The sequence below is a fragment of the Nansenia antarctica genome (genome assembly GCF_963989245.1).
Source record: "Nansenia antarctica genome assembly, chromosome: 7".
Classification (NCBI taxonomy): domain Eukaryota; kingdom Metazoa; phylum Chordata; class Actinopteri; order Argentiniformes; family Microstomatidae; genus Nansenia; species Nansenia antarctica.
The window spans coordinates 17,432,764-17,449,779 of record NC_137677.1 but is presented as its reverse complement, the minus strand read 5'-3'; the positions used below and the strand labels follow the sequence as shown (position 1 = coordinate 17,449,779).

Below are 17,016 nucleotides of genomic sequence, written 5' to 3'. Positions count from 1 at the left end.
CACGGCATAGCCTACATCTTTAAGATTATCTGCTAATGTGGTTTCTTAATTGGGAAATTGAGTCCCAACTATCATTCTGATACTGGGGTATTGCCCCTTTGCAGAACTTGTCCCATCAGACGTTTGGCTGTAATTTATAGTTTTACCTTGTTTGTGCTTCTTTTGTTTCTAGCTGCAGGTTCTCCTCAGAGCAGCAACCATGTATCAACCAGAGTCCACAGAGTCCCCCGGATCTGGCTGTGGTTCTCCAGCCCTGAAAAGCTCACAGTGGGGTCCAGCGATGGTGGTAGTGAAGCTGGAGGAAGAAGATGTAGAGTTGAATGTTGTGATGGTGAAAGAAGAGGATGGAGGAGAAGATGTAATGCAGAAGGGTGTGATGGTGAAAGAAGATGACAGAGGAGGAGAAAGGAGGGAGGAGGTTAGTACTTTACTACTAGAATTCCAGGTTTTTGAATGAGCTGTCTATGGAGACTTGAAAACCATCTTTTTGGGAAAATTTCCAACACACGTTTGGAATGTCACCTGAATCAACCAATTGGAATCAACCAAATTTCTTTTCATGTGGATGTTAGTGCCCTCTGGTGACGGGGTTCACCAGTCACACAAAAGCCAGGAAACCAAATATGCAATAAATGAATATTTATTGATAAAGCAACACAGGGAACAGAGAGGACTAACAGTGGCACCAAATACTGGAACTGGACTGGAGCTTCTCCTAACACACTTGAAAACAGACATGTGGCTTTTGGTCCTTTGACGGTAGTCAGGGATATTTTTTTAATGAGAAGCCATCGAAAATAAATAGAAATATACATACTGCACACATCCAGTAGCCAAGCAGGCAGTCTCTTTTTAGAGACTAAGTGGTTGTCATCAAAATGCTTAAAGTTTCTTGTTGAAGTGATACAGGGATTATACTTCTGGCAAATAAGCATCTCTGACACACAATGGAACAGTGATCACTTATATCATCACATTTGCTAAAATGCTGCTGGATATGTATTTTACGGTCTATTAGTCAATAGAATGTCAACCAAGATAGATTTCCCAGGGGTTTTCAAATTATGCGTGTGGACTTGGATATTAACTTTGTCCAGCTTAGGCCACGTCATACATCTGTAAGATTATCTGATAAATGTGGTTTCTCCAAGTCCCAACTATCATTCTGATACTGTGGTTATTGCCCATTTGCAGAACTTGTCCCATCAGATGTTTTGCTGTAATTTATAGTTTAACCTGTTTGTGCTTCTTTTGTTTCTCGCTGCAGTTTCTCCTCAGAGCAGCAACCATGTATGAACCAGAGTCCACAGAGTCCCCCGGATCTCCAGCCCTGAAAAGCTCACAGTGGGGTCCAGAGATGGTGGCAGTGAAGCTGGAAGAAGAAGATGTAGAGGAGAATGGTGTGATGGTGAAAGAAGAGGTGGAGGAGAAGAGAGTGATGGTGAAAGAAGAAGATGGAGGAGAAGAAATGAGGGAGGAGGTTAGTACTTTGCTACTAAATTTCTTTTTTTACGTTTTTGAATGAGCTGTCTATGGACACCTGGAAACCATCTTTTTGGTGTGTGTGTGTGTACGGCACTGAATCATAACGCAAGCTAGACATTATGATGTTCCGGACCTTTGCTTGAGGACATTTTCTATAACTGGACCTTGTTGAATTTTAATTGGGAAATGTAATTGAATACCTCTGGTCTTGATGTAGAAAACACTGTGCATCAAAATGCTTAAAGTTTCTTGTTGAAGTGATACAGGGATTAGACTTCTGGCAAATAAGCATCTCTGACACACAATGGAACAGTGATCACTTATAGTACATTTGCTAACATGCTGCTGGATATGTATTTTAGGGTCTGTTAGTCAATAGAACCAGGGTAGATTTCCCAGGGTTTTTCAAACGATGGCATGTGGGTTTGGATATTAACTGTGTCAAGCTTAGGGCACGGCATACGTCTTTAAGACTATCTGATGAATGTCCCAACTGTCGTTCTGATACTGTGGTATTACCCATTTGCAGAACTTGTCCGATCAGATGTTTGGCTGTAATTTATAGTTTACCCTGTTTGTGCTTCTTTTGTCTCTAGCTGCAGGTTCTCCTCAGAGCAGCAACCATGTATGAACCAGAGTCCACAGAGTCCCCTGGATCTGGCTGTGGTTCTCCAGCCCTGAAAAGCTCACAGTGGGGTCCAGAGATGGTGGCAGTGAAGCTGGAGGAAGAAGATGTAGAGGAGAATGGTGTGATGGTGAAAGAAGAAGTGGAGGAGAAGAGAGTGATGGTGAAAGAAGAAGTGGAGGAGAAGAGAGTGATGGTGAAAGAAGAAGTGGAGGAGAATGGTGTGGTGGTGAAAGAAGAGGATGGAGGAGAAGAAATGAGGGAGGAGGGAGTGATGGTGAAAGAAGAAGTGGAGGAGAAGAGAGTGATGGTGAAAGAAGAAGTGGAGGAGAAGAGAGTGATGGTGAAAGAAGAAGTGGAGGAGAAGAGAGTGATGGTGAAAGAAGAGGATGGAGGAGAAGGTGTAATGCAGAAGGGTGTGATGGTGAAAGAAGAGGACGAAGAACAAGAAATTAAGGAGGAGGGAGTGATGGTGAAAGAAGAGGTCGGAGTAGAAGTGGAGATGGAAGACAGTGAGATAGTTGGTAAGTCCTTGCTGTATAGTGGTGAGTGTCATTGCACTGCTGTAAAATCAGTGCTGCCAGTGCACTGTAAGTCAGTCAGAACCTGCATAGTCTGACAGTCCTGGTCTCTCCCCTTGTGTGGGATTGATTTATCAGGGCTGGTTCCCCAGTCTAACCTAGTCCTGACTTGCAGCCCAATTGACCAGACTTTGTCACATTTGTCTAAAGTAAGTGAGTCATCTACACTGTATATCTATGATAGGACCCGGAGCCAGTCAAAAAAATGTTCCACTTTTTGGCTCTGAAAAACGTCCTAGTTGCTTTGGCAGTATGTTTTGCATCATCAACTTACTGTATGATGGCATCCTTTTCAGTTGATATTTCTAAATACAATAAGTAATACTCTTAATATACATATTATAGTCACGTATAGTGAGTTCATGACTAACTATAATATCCATGGGAAAAGATGCCCTTGAAAGGAGAAGATGAAACGGCTTGGTAAATGGTATCAACGATTTCCATTCACTTAAGCGAGACGGCTTCACTGTAAATTCCAACCTCACCACCGCAGGGTCTTTAAAAAGATGTTTGTGTTTGGGTGTTTGTTTAACGTAAATGGAAGCTAATGAAACATGATATGGGCACCAATATTTGAAATCTGTTAATTTTACTGTATATATCTCGATCTTGTATATATTTTGATCTATATTGTCGAAATGACTGAACAGTTGAATACCAAAAACCATTGTAGGGTCAATCCTGTTAACTGGTGCCTTTTGGACCCCTTAAAAAAAAAAAAGTATTTAATAGTATAGTTTTTAAATGTGTACCAAATGCAAAGTGGTTAAAATACAAAATAATATCTATATAAGACCCTTTTTTGTTATTTATATGACAAGGAAGACCTAAACCTATAATTGAAGCCCTTTAGAATAAACATTTTAAACATTTTACTTCAAATATGAAGTAGGATTTCCGCGCACACTAAAATAATTAATGTTTAACTGGACTGTGTGGGAGTTGTAACAATGAGACGACAGACGTAGGTTGGAGTCGAGGTTGTTTACTTCTCCTCACTTTCTGATACATGCCAAACATACACTCAGTGACAACAACAATAACATTACCCGGAGCCGGAAACCCTTGCCCCTTTAACCCCCACTCTTAAAGGTACAAGCTCTCCTTGGTGAATGTCTCTCCTACTGACTTAACGTGAATCACCACACAGGCCTCCCCAGAATTCACCAGCCCAGAAGGTAAAAAAAAACAAAGATAACCATTAACAGTCCAACTGAACAGGCAATCAATGAACAGTACACACAGTTAACGTGGCGGGGGGCGGATCACGCGGCCGAAACGGCTGCGCTTTGCAGGAGGGGGATTAAGGGTGAGAACTGGGACTGGAGCCCGGGCCATGGAAGGGACTGGGGCAGGGCCGCGGGGGTAGGGCCAACTGAACTGGCTCGTCAATGTTCAAGTGAGCAGGCTTGAGACGGTCTATAGCGACCCGCTCTGACCTGCCCCCCATGTCTACCACAAAGTGCTTAGCGCCCGCCTCCAGGACACGGAAGGGCCCGTCGTAGGGGGGCCGCAGCGGAGCCCGATGGCTGTCGTGTCGGATGAAGACGTACTTGGCCGATGGCAGGTGCCTGGGTACGTAGGACTGGGGGAGGCAGTGGCGTGATGTCGGAATGGGGACGAGGTCATCCACAATGCCCCGGAACACAGTTCTATGAGAGGCGGCCGACCAGGCAGCTGCAGCATCTGGAAGAAACTCCCCAGGGACCCGCAGTGGCTGGCCATACACCAGCTCGGCGGACGAGGCCTGGAGGTCCTCTTTGGGGGCAGATCGAAGACCGAGCATGACCCACGGGAGGCGGTCCACCCAGCCACTGTCCACCAGGCTGGCCCGAAGAACGGCCTTCATGTCCCGATGGAACCGCTCACAAAGTCCATTGGCCTGCGGGTGGTACGCCGTAGTGCGGTGGATCTTCACCCCCAGGTGCTCAGCAACCGTAGTCCAGAGCTCCGAGGTGAACTGGGGGCCCCTGTCGCTCGTGATGTCACCTGGTGTGCCAAAGCGGGCCACCCAGCACCCAATGAACGCCCGGGCCACCTCCGCTGCCGTAGTAGAGGCCAGGGGAACAGCTTCTGGCCACCTGGTGGTCCGGTCCACCATGGTGAGGAGGTAGGTATATCCGCGAGATGGGTGCAGGGGGCCTACCAGGTCCACATGCACGTGGTCAAAACGCCTCTCTGGCACCACAAACGGTGCCAAAGGGGCTTTGGTATGGCGGTGCACCTTAGCGCGCTGACATGCCACACACGAGCCAGCCCAGGTTCTAACGTCCCTCCGGAGGCCAGGCCAAACAAACTTAATCCCCACCAACTTAGCCGAGGCTTTCACCCCCGGGTGGAAAAGGCCGTGGATGGTGTCGAAAACCCTGCGCCGGCAGGCAGCCGGCACCATAGGACGTGGTTGGCCGGTGGAGACGTCGCAAAGGAGAGTGGCTTTGGCCGCGTCGAACACCACGTCCTCCAGCTGCAGTGCAGTAGGAGAGACCCGGTAGGCCTGAATGTCAGAGTCTGCGGCTTGGTCCGCCGCCATGGCGGCATAGTCGAGTCCCAAGTGAACAGACCCGACGACCGCCCGTGAGAGGCAGTCGGCGACGAAGTTGTCCTTGCCCGCCAAGTGCTGGATGTCCGTGGTGAACTCGGAGATCGCCGAGAGCTGACGCTGCTGACGCCCAGACCATGGCTCCGAGGTCTTGGCCATGAAGAATGTCAGTGGCTTGTGGTCCACGAAGGCGGTGAACTGGCGGCCCTCTAACAGGAATCTAAAGTGTCTGGTGGCAAGGAATAGACCCAGCAGTTCCCTGTCAAAGGTGCTGTACTTGCGCTCGTTGTCGCGGAGCTGTTTGCTGAAGAAGGCCAGCGGCTGCCAAGCCCCGTTCACCCACTGCTCGCACACCGCCCCCACTGCATAGTCAGAGGCGTCCGTTGTGAGGGCGACCGGGGCCGTGGGAGACGGGTGCGCCAGTAGAGCAGCGTTGGCCAGCGTGTTCTTAGCAGCCCCGAAGGTTTTGTCCATCTCCGGGGACCAGTCCAACACGTCCTTGGGCCCTTTACCCCGCAGGGTCTCGTACAAGGGACGCATGAGGTGGGCGGCATGGGGAATAAAACGGTTATAAAAATTCACCATGCCCAGGAACTCTTGTAGAGACTGTATCGTTCGGGGACGGGGGAAACTAGTGATGGCCTCCACCCTGGCGGGAAGAGGGGCGGCTCCCTGCGGAGCGACATGGTGTCCAAGGAAGGTGATGGATGACTGCCCGAACTGGCACTTGGCTGGGTTTACAATGAGGCCGTCGGCCCTGAGCCGCTCAAACAACTGCCGGAGGTGTGTCATGTGCTCCTCCATGGACGCGCTGGCCACCAGAATGTCATCCAGGTCAACAAACATGAATGGCATGTCTCGGAGCACAGAGTCCATCAGGCGCTGAAACGTCTGCACCGCCCCTTTGAGGCCAAAAAGCATTCGAGAAACTCAAAAAGTCCAAAGGGTGTGATGACAGCCGTCTTTGGCACATCCTGCGGATGGACCGGCACCTGGTGGTACCCGCGCACCAGGTCCACCTTGGAAAAGATGACGGCCCCCGCCAGGTGGGCAGAGAAGTCCTGTATATGTGGAACGGGGTACCGGTCGGGGGTTGTGGCGTTATTCAGGCGACGGAAGTCGCCGCAGGGGCGCCAACCCCCGTCGGCCTTAGTCACCATATGTAGGGGGGAAGCCCACGGGCTGTTTGAGCGGCGCACGATGCCGAGTCGCTCCATGGTCGAAAACTCCCCTCTGGCGATTGCAAGCTTGGCCGAGTCGAGGCGTCGGGCCCGGGCATAGACTGGGGGGCCCACGGTGGTAATATGGTGCTCCACGCCGTTCTTAGCCACCTCAGCTGAGAACGTGGGTGTAGTGAGGTCAGGGAAACCGGCGAGCAGGCGTTGATATGGATCCCCGGTGGCCAGTGTGTTTGCCAGGCAAAGCGCTCCAGCCCCCCCTCAGCGTACAGGGGTACGAAGCAAAAGAGAGGGCATCGATCAGGCGACAGTTCTTAATATCCACCAGCAGGTTAAAAGCACAGAGGAAGTCCGCGCCCTGAAGTGGCGTGGATACAGCAGCCATAACAAAGTCCCAGCCGAAACGGAGCCCGCCAAAACACACTTCCACATACCTGATGCCAAATGTTCGTATGGGTGTGCCATTAGCGGCGTCCATCTGGGGGCCGTGTCCGCCGGCCATGGTGTCCACGGCCTGCGCTGGCAGGATGCTGCATTGAGTGCCCGAGTCGACCAGCAACCGCCGGCCAGATAAGGAGTGGGCGACGAACAACAGCTTGCAGTCACGGCCGGCGCCCATAGCCGCTAATGAGCGCCGGCCCTGGCGTTTCCCTGTACCCTGAAACTGCATGGCTTGCGACACTGCTTGGCCTTGGACCCAAACCTTGCATGGTAGTAACAGAGCCCGTCGTCGGTTTGGCGGCGGGCCGTCACCGCAGCCGCGGTGTCTGTATAGTCCTCCAGGGGTGGAGGTGGGGTCGAGTGGTCTGGGTGGGGCAGCAGCGCATGGATAAACTGCTGCCGGTTAGCGAGGTACACCCTGTCGGCCTCTGCAGCCAGAGAACGATAATCCTTGGTGGAGGAGAGGGGGGAACTGGCCAGTGCTGTGCGCACAGGCGCCGGGAGCTGCCGCAGAAAAATGTGTGTGAACAGGAACGAGGGATCAGCCGATCCCAGCACAGACAACATTCTCTCCATCAACTCAGACGGTTTGCCGTCACCGAGGCCATTGAGTGACAGCAGGCGGTCCGCTTTCTCTAGTTCCGACAGTTCACAAAGTTTTAGCACAAATGTCTTTAGTGCATCGTACTTGCCGACAGCCGGTGGATCCTCCAACAGCATCATCGCTCGTGCCGTTGTCGAAGCATCTAACGCAGAAACCACATGGAAGTATTTAGTCCCATCCTGCATTATTCCTCTCAGCTGGAATTGGGCTTCGATGTGATGAAACCACGGTCGTGGGTTCTGCTGCCAAAAGTCGGGCAGCTTGACGGTTGCAGCGTAGATGTTAGCATGTATGTTAGCATTGTCCGGTGCGGGCGCTGTGGGCACTGCGGCGTCGTTACCGGCGTTTTCGTTGTCAGACATCTCGTTCGCTTTCGTCAGGGTCACCAATGTGGGAGTTGTAACAATGAGACGACAGACGTAGGTTGGAGTCGAGGTTGTTTACTTCTCCTCACTTTCTGATACATGCCAAACATACACTCAGTGACAACAACAATAACATTACCCGGAGCCGGAAACCCTGGCCCCTTTAACCCCCACTCTTAAAGGTACAAGCTCTCCTTGGTGAATGTCTCTCCTACTGACTTAACGTGAATCACCACAACTGACCCTTTACTGAACATGGGTAACTGACCTGGCAAACGGGAAGAAAACAGGGAGCGTAGTAAGAAATCTAAATCATTATTTTAAGGATATAAATTGTAATTTTAGAGTGATTTTGAGATTCATATTTGTTCCATGCACATACTATTGTTAAATACAAAAATATATAATGATTTTACAGTTTACATTTTATTTCCCCAGAAATCATAAAAAAAAGGTTTGACCTGCCTAAATGCTGCGGAATGAAATTTACCAATATAAAACGTTATGCTATTGGTAATTTTGCCATTCAAAGAAGTGCTGATACAGCATGATTTTGTTGTACTTTTTCTTTAACAACATATTTGAGAAACCAGACAGACAGAATCATGTTTTTACTGTAACATGTTTTGCAGTATAAACTATAGTTGTGGTATTCAAAACCCCCATTCGATTATCTCCAATCTTTAAATAAATAAAACAATATTATTCTTTTGGGCAACTTTTCTCATTGTTTTGCACAAAATGTGTTTGTAACCCTGTATATGTTCATATTCTTACAGATGAGCAGAGCTCCAACCCAGGTTCAGACAGCGAGCCCAGCTCCACCACATCAGGAAACCATAAACAACACAGGAGACACACAGGAGAGAAAACACACCACTGCTCCCAGTGTGGGAAGAGTTTCAGGTGGTCGGGATATCTAACTATACACCAGAGAATACACACAGGAGAGAAACCATACCAGTGCACACAGTGTGGCAAGAGTTTCAATCAGGAACAAAACCTAAAGAGCCACCAGAGAATTCACACAGGAGAGAAACCATACCAGTGCACACAGTGTGGCAAGAGTTTCAATCAAGCAGTAGACCTAAAGACACACCAGAGAATACACACAGGAGAGAAACCATACCAGTGCTCCCAGTGTGGGAAGAGTTTCACTCGGGCAGGAAGCCTAAGGACGCATCAGAAAATACACTCAGGAGAGAAACCAAACCAGTGCTCCGAGTGTGGGAAGAGGTTCAGTCAAGCAGGAAGTCTGAAGAAGCATCAGAGAGGAAGAATCTGCAGGAGTGTGTGATGTTCACCACACCGGATAAGTGGTTGTTGAAGATCACTCCACGGTTCTTGCCACCAGAGGGAGGCATCGAGCAGTCCACCCTGCCACAGGTCATTATAACACCACCAGAGGGCAACGATGAGCAGACCCCACCTCCGTCCGAGGAGGATCCAATGCCAGCATTGGGTCTGGACTTGAACTATGACATCGAGCTGTTCCCCATGATTAACCTGGGTTTACCACCAATGACTGCAATGATGAATGTTTCTGCCATGATCTGCCGGACCGATTTGCTATGAAATGTGGACCTGCTTGCATAGGAATAGAATCAGGAAGTGAAACGTTGAACACATATACTCTGAGAAATCAACATATCCAAGTGTGACGGCCATCAGTAGCCTGGTTGTCTGTCTATATGTTTGTGTCTGTTGTAGTGTCTGTTCTGGTTGTCTGTGTCTATCTCTTTAACAGCCATAAGCCCAGTCCAGGGGATCCACCCAAATAGCTACTCACGTTGGTCTTACATATGAGAAAAGGATAACAAAGAAGGAGCTGAAACTTCTTCTGGTGGGGGAACTGGTTGAGAAGGGTGTGATTGAAGAGGCTAAGGATGACAATTATGGGGAGGAGGAGTCTGGGGGCTCTCTACCTTCAGAGGGAGAGGAGCTTCTTCAGACGCCCGTCCCATCCTTTAAGACACCACTGAAAAAAGTGGATATCACTTTGGAGCAGTTTGACCCATCTCCTATTGGTAGTGCCAGTACTGGGGCTCTTGGAGAGGAGGCGAAACAGCAGTTTCAGTTAGCCTGTCTCCAAATGGAGGCCCAGGAAAGGGCAGCCATCAGAGAAGAGAGGGCTCAGGAGAGGTCTGAGGCCCGACAGCATGAGCTGAGGATGTGTGAGATCGAGTCTGCTAAAGTGATCAAGTTACGTCAGCTAGAGCTCGAGAGTCAAGCTCTCAATCAAGCCCCATCTCCCAGTACCACCCCAAAACCTTTTGATGTCAGTAAGCATATTTCTTTGGTGCCTCCTTTTAAAGAGACTGAGGTGGATTCCTATTTTATTGCGTTTGAACGCACCGCTGCCGCCTTAAACTGGCCCGAAAATGTTTGGGTATTACTGCTAAACTGCAAGTTGCAGGGAAAAGCTCGGGAGGCAGTAACTGCGCTTCCCGTTGCTGATAGTTTAGATTACACTAAGGTTAAGGACGCCATTTTTCGCGCCTATGAGTTGGTTCCTGAGGCATATAGACAAAAGTTCAGAAATCTTAAGAAGACCCCCACCCAAACGTTTGCGGAGTTCGCTAGGGAGAAGGGAATTTTATTTGATAAAAGGAGCAATGCGTGTAAAGCAAATGATTACGAAACCTTGAAAGAGTTCATTCTTCTAGAAGAATTTAAGCAAAATTTGCCTGATCGCATTGTTGTATATTTAAATGAACGAAACATAGAGTCCCTCTCCCTTGCTGCTGTGCGCGCAGACGAGTATATGCTCATGCACAAAACACATTTCCCTTCTGTTCCTGCTGAGAAGCCTCGTAATGTGCCGGCTACTCAGTTTCATTCCGTGAACACTTCTTCCTTTAGGACGCAGAGCTCGAGGAAGGAAGATAGGGAATGTTATTACTGCCACAAACCAGGACATGTCATTGCCGATTGTTTAATTCTTAAAAACAAAGATCAGCAGTTGTCTACGAAGGAACCACAAGTGCAGGGTATTGGATTGATTAGGGCGGTATCATGTTCTGACATTGAGATGACCACCGGCACTGAAAGTGATAAATGTTTTGATCCATTCATATTTACTGGCTTAGTGTCATTGACGAGCGAACAAAAAGATCAGTGTCCAGTACGTATTTTACGAGACACCGGGGGGTCACAGTCTGTAATTCTATGTAGTGTCCTGCCATTCTCTGATCAGTCTGCGTGCGGAAATGAAGCTGTGTTGTGTGGTATTGAAATGGGTTATGTCTCGCGGGCTGTACACCGCATTCACATACAATCTGAGTTGGTTACTGGTTTTTATTCGGTTGCTGTATGTCCAGCGTTACCCATTAAAGGAGTGACATTTTTGTTGGGCAATGATATTGCTGGGGGTAAGGTGACTCCTACGTTGGAGGTACTGGATTCGCCTCAATGCAGGGAATCTGAGACAAAAGATTCAACAAATGTTGATTTGTTTCCGGTGTGCGCCGTAACTCGTGCACAATCGAGTCGAGGCAGAGAGGAGGATAGCGATGTTTCTCTCTGCGATAGTGTGATTATGCAAGCCTTGTCTGAAAGGAATGAAAACCCGATTGTTTTAGTTTCTCCCAGGGAGAAAGTGGTAGAGTTACCATCCTCCCCGAGTCCTACCATACCATCCGCTGACAGCCTATCTCTCCCTGTAACCGGCGAGAGATTGCGTGTCGCTCAGGTAGATGATCAGTCATTAAACAAATGTTTTGTAAATGCAGCAAGTGAAAAATCTGAAATAGGGGAGCCATGTGAACGTGTAATAATTGATTGTGTTGGACCTTTGCCTAGGACTAAAAGTGGAAGTCAGTATTTGCTCACTATTATGTGCGCTGCTACTCGTTTTACCGAAGCTGTTCCGTTGCGTAACACATCAGCTAGCTCAGTGGTGGAAGCTTTAACAAAGTTATTTTCCACATTCGGTCTTCCTCTTGTTATACAATCTGACCAGGGCAATAACTTTCAGTCTAAGCGTTTCAAACAAGCCCTAAGAACGTTAGGGGTACGACATGTTGTTTCCAGTGCCTATCATCCTGAGAGTCAGGATGCATTAGAACGATGGCATCAGACGTTAAAGGCGATGCTTCGTAAATACTGTCTAGAGAGTGGGAAGAGTTGGGATGAAGGAGTGCCATTCATGTTGTTTGCAGATCGTGAAGCTGTTCAGGAATCTTTAGGATTCAGTCCCGCGGCACTTGTCTCTGAACATACGCCTCGCGGTCCGCTCAAATCACTGCAGGATAAGTCCCTCTCAGTTGAGTTTAGTGCGGAGCGGAATGTGTTAGATTACATTAGTCATTTTCGTGAGCGTTTGCATCAGGCTAATACCATTGCAAAAGAGTCTCTTGTTAGTTCGCAAACAGTGATGAAGCGTCATTATGATCGCACTGCTGTTTCTAGAAAGTTTCATGTAGGTGATAAAGTTTTAGCTCTATTGCCTATTTCAGGCGCTGCGCGGTCGGCGAAATTCTGTGGTCCGTATGATATTCGTGAGTGTCTTAGTGACACTGATTATGTGATCAGTACTTGTTCTGTCTACTGACGCCGACAGAAAGGCTGGACTGAGGGACACGGATACCATTCAACTCGTTTTTCTTACTTTTACTGAAAATTGAATAGATTGTAAAACCTGCGAATGCAGACAACAAAACGTACATAAATACACAGCTCTGACACATTCAAAGACTAAAACAAAGCATATAAATGTTACACAAAGCACGCATCAAACACACTAACCGTGGCATCCCTCACGTCCTGGCATCACACACTGAACCCATACGCACGGTATCCCACTATTTAAGCACCTAATCACACCCCCCAATATCCCTACGCACAACTGATCTATATAATCAAACAATTCCCACGCAGTTATGAGGCATAAGTCAAAATAATGTTACAAGTTAAAAATTAAAGTTAAAAATTATTTAAATAACATTCAAAATAACATTTCACATTTGTCCCATTTTATAGGCTAAAATATGCACACTGAACACACTCCATCCTAACTGGACAGTACACCTCCCACCTAGCCGATCTAGCTACTAGTCTAGGGAGGCTACCAATGTCCCTTGTTCCTCAATGGGGAGGAGAACAACCATCCTTCTGACATCCCGGTGGAGGACGACCCCGGGCAGCTTGCCAGAGCCTTTCTTTTCTTTTGTTTTGGCTCCTCCTGGAGAGGCAGGGCCCTGGTGAGCGCTCCTGAGAAGGCCTTCCGTTTGAGCTTGTTCACACTTTCTCGAGCATCAGCTGCCACTTCTACCGCTGATTTCACGGGCCACTCCTCAAAAGGCTTCTCCAGGAATCCAGGTCCATTCTGCCACAGAGAATTTTCGCTCAGTTCTTCAGGAACTGCTCCTCTTGTGATGATGTCGGCCACATTGCACTCACCGGGGATCCACGACCACTCGGTTGGAGACCCTGTCTTCCCAGGGTCCCACGTTTCCTTGGCTGAGTTCCCGCCTCCTGCCTCTTGGAAGGCTCTTCTTACAAGGATGTTTCCTTTTTGTTTGGCCGGGGCCACCAGGCCAATTGGATTGTATAGGCCAGCCACTTGGCTCAGCAGCTCTCTCCTCGACAAGCCGTTGGGTGTACTCTCCCGGACTTCTTCTACCTTGAGGTTGAGGCCTGTCCTCATCTTTCCTTTTCTCTTGGAGAAGTATACTGATGTCATCACGTAGAGCTGGTCGGAATCCACGAGATACCCAATGCCAAGGGCCTTATTATCCTCGTCTTTCAGCTGATTCGGTAGCATCAGGGTTTTGGATGTCGCTCCAGGCCTCTCCCCTCCACAGGTTCTGGCGTCGTCCTTTCTCCTCCCACCTTGGCCAGACCGGACCCACGGCTTTAGAAAGAATCCTCCAGCGCTCAAGATCTCCTCCACTCCACTCGTGATGGTGTCGAGCATCTTCAGATCATCATGGGAAGTCAAGATGTCGTCGATGTAGCTGTCTTTCTCCAAGACACGACGCTCTTCCTCCCTTTCAATGAACTGAGGTAGCCCTGCTGTCTCCCTCATTGCCAGTTGAGCAATGCAACCAGCAGGACGGTCTCCAATGTTCACCCTCGTGATGGCGTGCTCCCCGATGTCCTCTTCAGGATCGTCTTCCAACACTTCTTTGTTGGTTGCCATTGAGCTCCGGACTCTGGAGTTGCTTTCCTGCCTCAGTCCACTCTCCCTGGTCTCTTCGCAGCACCCGATACACTTGACGATTTCCTCATACTTGGCCGCTGCTGTTCTCATTGATCGGGCGAAGTGTGTCTTGGACTCGTAGGTCACCGTCTCCACAGCTTCAAACAGATTGGGATGCGTCCCACTCACAATCTTTCCAAGTGGGCCTTCCCACAGGACCAGGTCTCCTACTACCTTCACGGGACAGGGAACCAGCCGCCCCTCTCTTTGGCTGATGAGGAGCTCAATACTCCTTGGCCGGACCAACTCCTGGGTCTTGACCTCGGGGAAGAACCTTTTCAGTTGCTGTGGCTCGATGGCATGGTGCACCTTGGCTATTTCATCTAAGCCGTAGCAGACCAACTGGTGGGCTCTTTCACCTTCCGGGGTCCTGAACCTCACCTTCAGGAGGTACCTTCTGGTGTTGGCTGTCACAGTCATCCCTCCGACGCCCTGCACCACTAGCGTGATTTTCTCGCTCTTCAGGCCAAGCCTACTTGCAGCCGCGTGGGTAATGGAATTTGTATCTGATGCTAGGTCTATCAGAGCACCAATTTGTTGCCCGTCGTTAGCAGTGACCTCCAGGAGCATCATTATTACTGGACACTCCTTTATTCCATTTTCTTCCAGGAGCTTCCCGGCTTTTGCTTTAGTGCAGCTCGTAACTGCTGTCTTATTTGTGAAGGCTTTCCTGACTTTTTGCGCAATCTCTGGAGCGAGTTGGGACAAGACCTCTTCCTGTTCAACGGTTAACCTCCTTGCACGTTCAACGCCGCTACTTGGAGTTTCTCTCTTTTCCCCACCATCCCTCTTACTGTCTCTACTGGGGCAGAGAAGGTAATGGTGGTCTGACGACTCTCCTTCTTTGCAGCCTCTCTTGGTGCAGAGGAATTTAAGGTTACACTCTCCGTCAGCGCCATGTGATGAAAGGCACAGCCGGCAGGCTCTAGACTTCTTCACCGCGGCCTTTCTTGCTGCCAAGTCGAGGCCTCTGAACTTCTTACAGGTGAACAGCCTACTTCTGTGTTTATCTTCGCACAGAACACAATTGTCATCAGCACTGCCTCTCTCAGTGGCTCTAGTGAAAGCAAACTTCTTCTCAGTCTTCTTCTCTGGGATCTCCGTGATTTCCATCTGCTCCAACTGTTCGAGGATGCTTTCCTGCTTTTGTAGGAAGTCCAGGAAGGTGTCAAAGTATCTCTCCGGCTGGAAACCATTTCGGGGGTCTATTTTGAAAGTAAGCCACTCCTTTTTCAAAGTGAGTGGCAGTTTGTTCTCAATGGCTCCAGTCACCAGAGGGTTTTTGATGGCTACTTCATTGTCAAGATCTTTAAGGTCTGCTAGAGCTTTCTCTGTGATTCGGATCAGATCAATCACCTTCCTGAATTGGTGCTCTTTGACTGGAGAAATCTTCTGCAGCTCTGCTACGATCAGGTTGGTGATTGCATTCTTGTTTCCGAAACGATTCTCTAGCACCCTGAAGACATCTTCGGCAGTATTGTGGCTCGCGAGCCTGAGATCCTTCACTATGGTCTCCTCTATACTTTCCAGAAGTTGAAACTTCTTAACTTCCGGAGACCCGGAGGGATCGCCTTGTTCCTGTAGGCTTTCCCAATCCTTCCTCCAGCGGTAGTATTCCCGAATGCTACCTCTAAACGTCGGGAGACTTGTAGGCTTCAGCCTCACTTTTGGAATGCCTCTCGTAGCTGCATTTCCACCCCGTGCGCCTGCTTGAGTCTCCTCCAACGCTTTTTGCTGGGCTTTAACAAGCTCTGCCCGTGCTTCAGTCTCCGCCTGTTGAGCCAGGATAAGCTGGGCGCGTCTGGCGCGTTCTTCCTCTTCAGCCCTCTGGCGCTCTCCTTCAGCTGTTGTGCGGCGGGCGCGGTCTTCTTCCTCAGTTGCCTTTCGAGCTTTTCCTATCTCGGCGTCTCTATCTCGCCTGAGCTTGTTCTTTGAGGACATCAAATGATGCAGCCGTCTCTCCACGTCTTCTATAGCAGCAACAGGGGCCCAGTCTCTCCAGACAGAGAGCTCTTTCTCTGCTCCTGTAGTAAGCTCCTCTAAATGGTGCACTTGTCTCTCATGGCAGTCATGGTCTAGCTGGCCCAATGGGACCTCTTCTGTCTCTTCTTTAGCTCGCTCAGCCTCCCTGATCGCGAACAACACTCTTCTTTCACCGTATCTTGACCACAGATGGAGTTTTACGAGATCGCCAACCTCCGACAATTTAGTCATGCAGTCTTTGCTCACCTTCTCGATGTCTCTCATCTGTTGTTCCGATAGTTTGGTGGGGTCCTCTTCCGCTTCTGCAAGCAGACCCTCTTCATAGCTACTATTGGCTGCCAGGAGCTTCTCAGCTTCATTAGAGAAAGCCTGCCACTGGACCTTTAATTCGCTCTCGACCATGGAGGGTATAACGCGGAGCATGAAAGCAGATTTTTTGCTTAAGTTGGATTTAGCTGAATTTCTCTCTTTTTTCAGTTGAGCTACGGACTGGTCCTCTTCAGCCATTTTCCTATTTCTTTTCACAGACTATCAATGTTTAAATTTGTATTCAAACTCTGCTGTTATTTTCTTTAACAGATTAAGGTCCCTTCAAAATGCTCACTTAGTATTTTTTATTTTCGTTTTATTCAACTGTGACGTTTTACAGTCAAAACTGACATTTATTTACTGCCAGAATAAATGGGACTCTTATTTTGAAACTCCGGATCTTCTGTGTATTTTTACTTCCTGGTTACTTCAAGAATAAATTGGACTCTTATTTTGAAATTTCGGATCTTCTGTGTATATTTACTTCCTGGTTGCTGCGACGCACTAGGGCTCCTCCTCCCACAGTTAGGATATATCACTCCGCGAGTCCGCTTAGCCACTTTAGCCGACACGGTCAGTCCCACGTTAATCACTCCGGCTAGCAAGGCAAGTCTCTATACAAGGCAAGTCTCTAAACATCCAGCTTGAACTAGTCCGCTGGTCAGTGCTGTTGCTTACCCGACCGCTTTCCTGGTCTTGCT

At 48.8% G+C, this 17,016-nt stretch overlaps 1 protein-coding gene across 1 annotated transcript; it reads left to right on the top strand.

Annotated features, from left to right (window-relative positions):
- Nucleotides 1-280: 280 nt before the first annotated feature.
- Nucleotides 281-2,793, top strand: LOC308162465 (uncharacterized protein; the record flags this gene model as incomplete). Its single annotated transcript, XM_080536616.1, has 4 exons — nucleotides 281-418; nucleotides 1,268-1,480; nucleotides 2,082-2,198; nucleotides 2,770-2,793. The coding sequence occupies 4 exons, from the start codon at nucleotides 281-283 to the stop codon at nucleotides 2,791-2,793; spliced, it is 492 nt and encodes a 163-aa protein (XP_080392742.1).
- Between the last annotated feature and the right edge of the window lie 14,223 nt (nucleotides 2,794-17,016).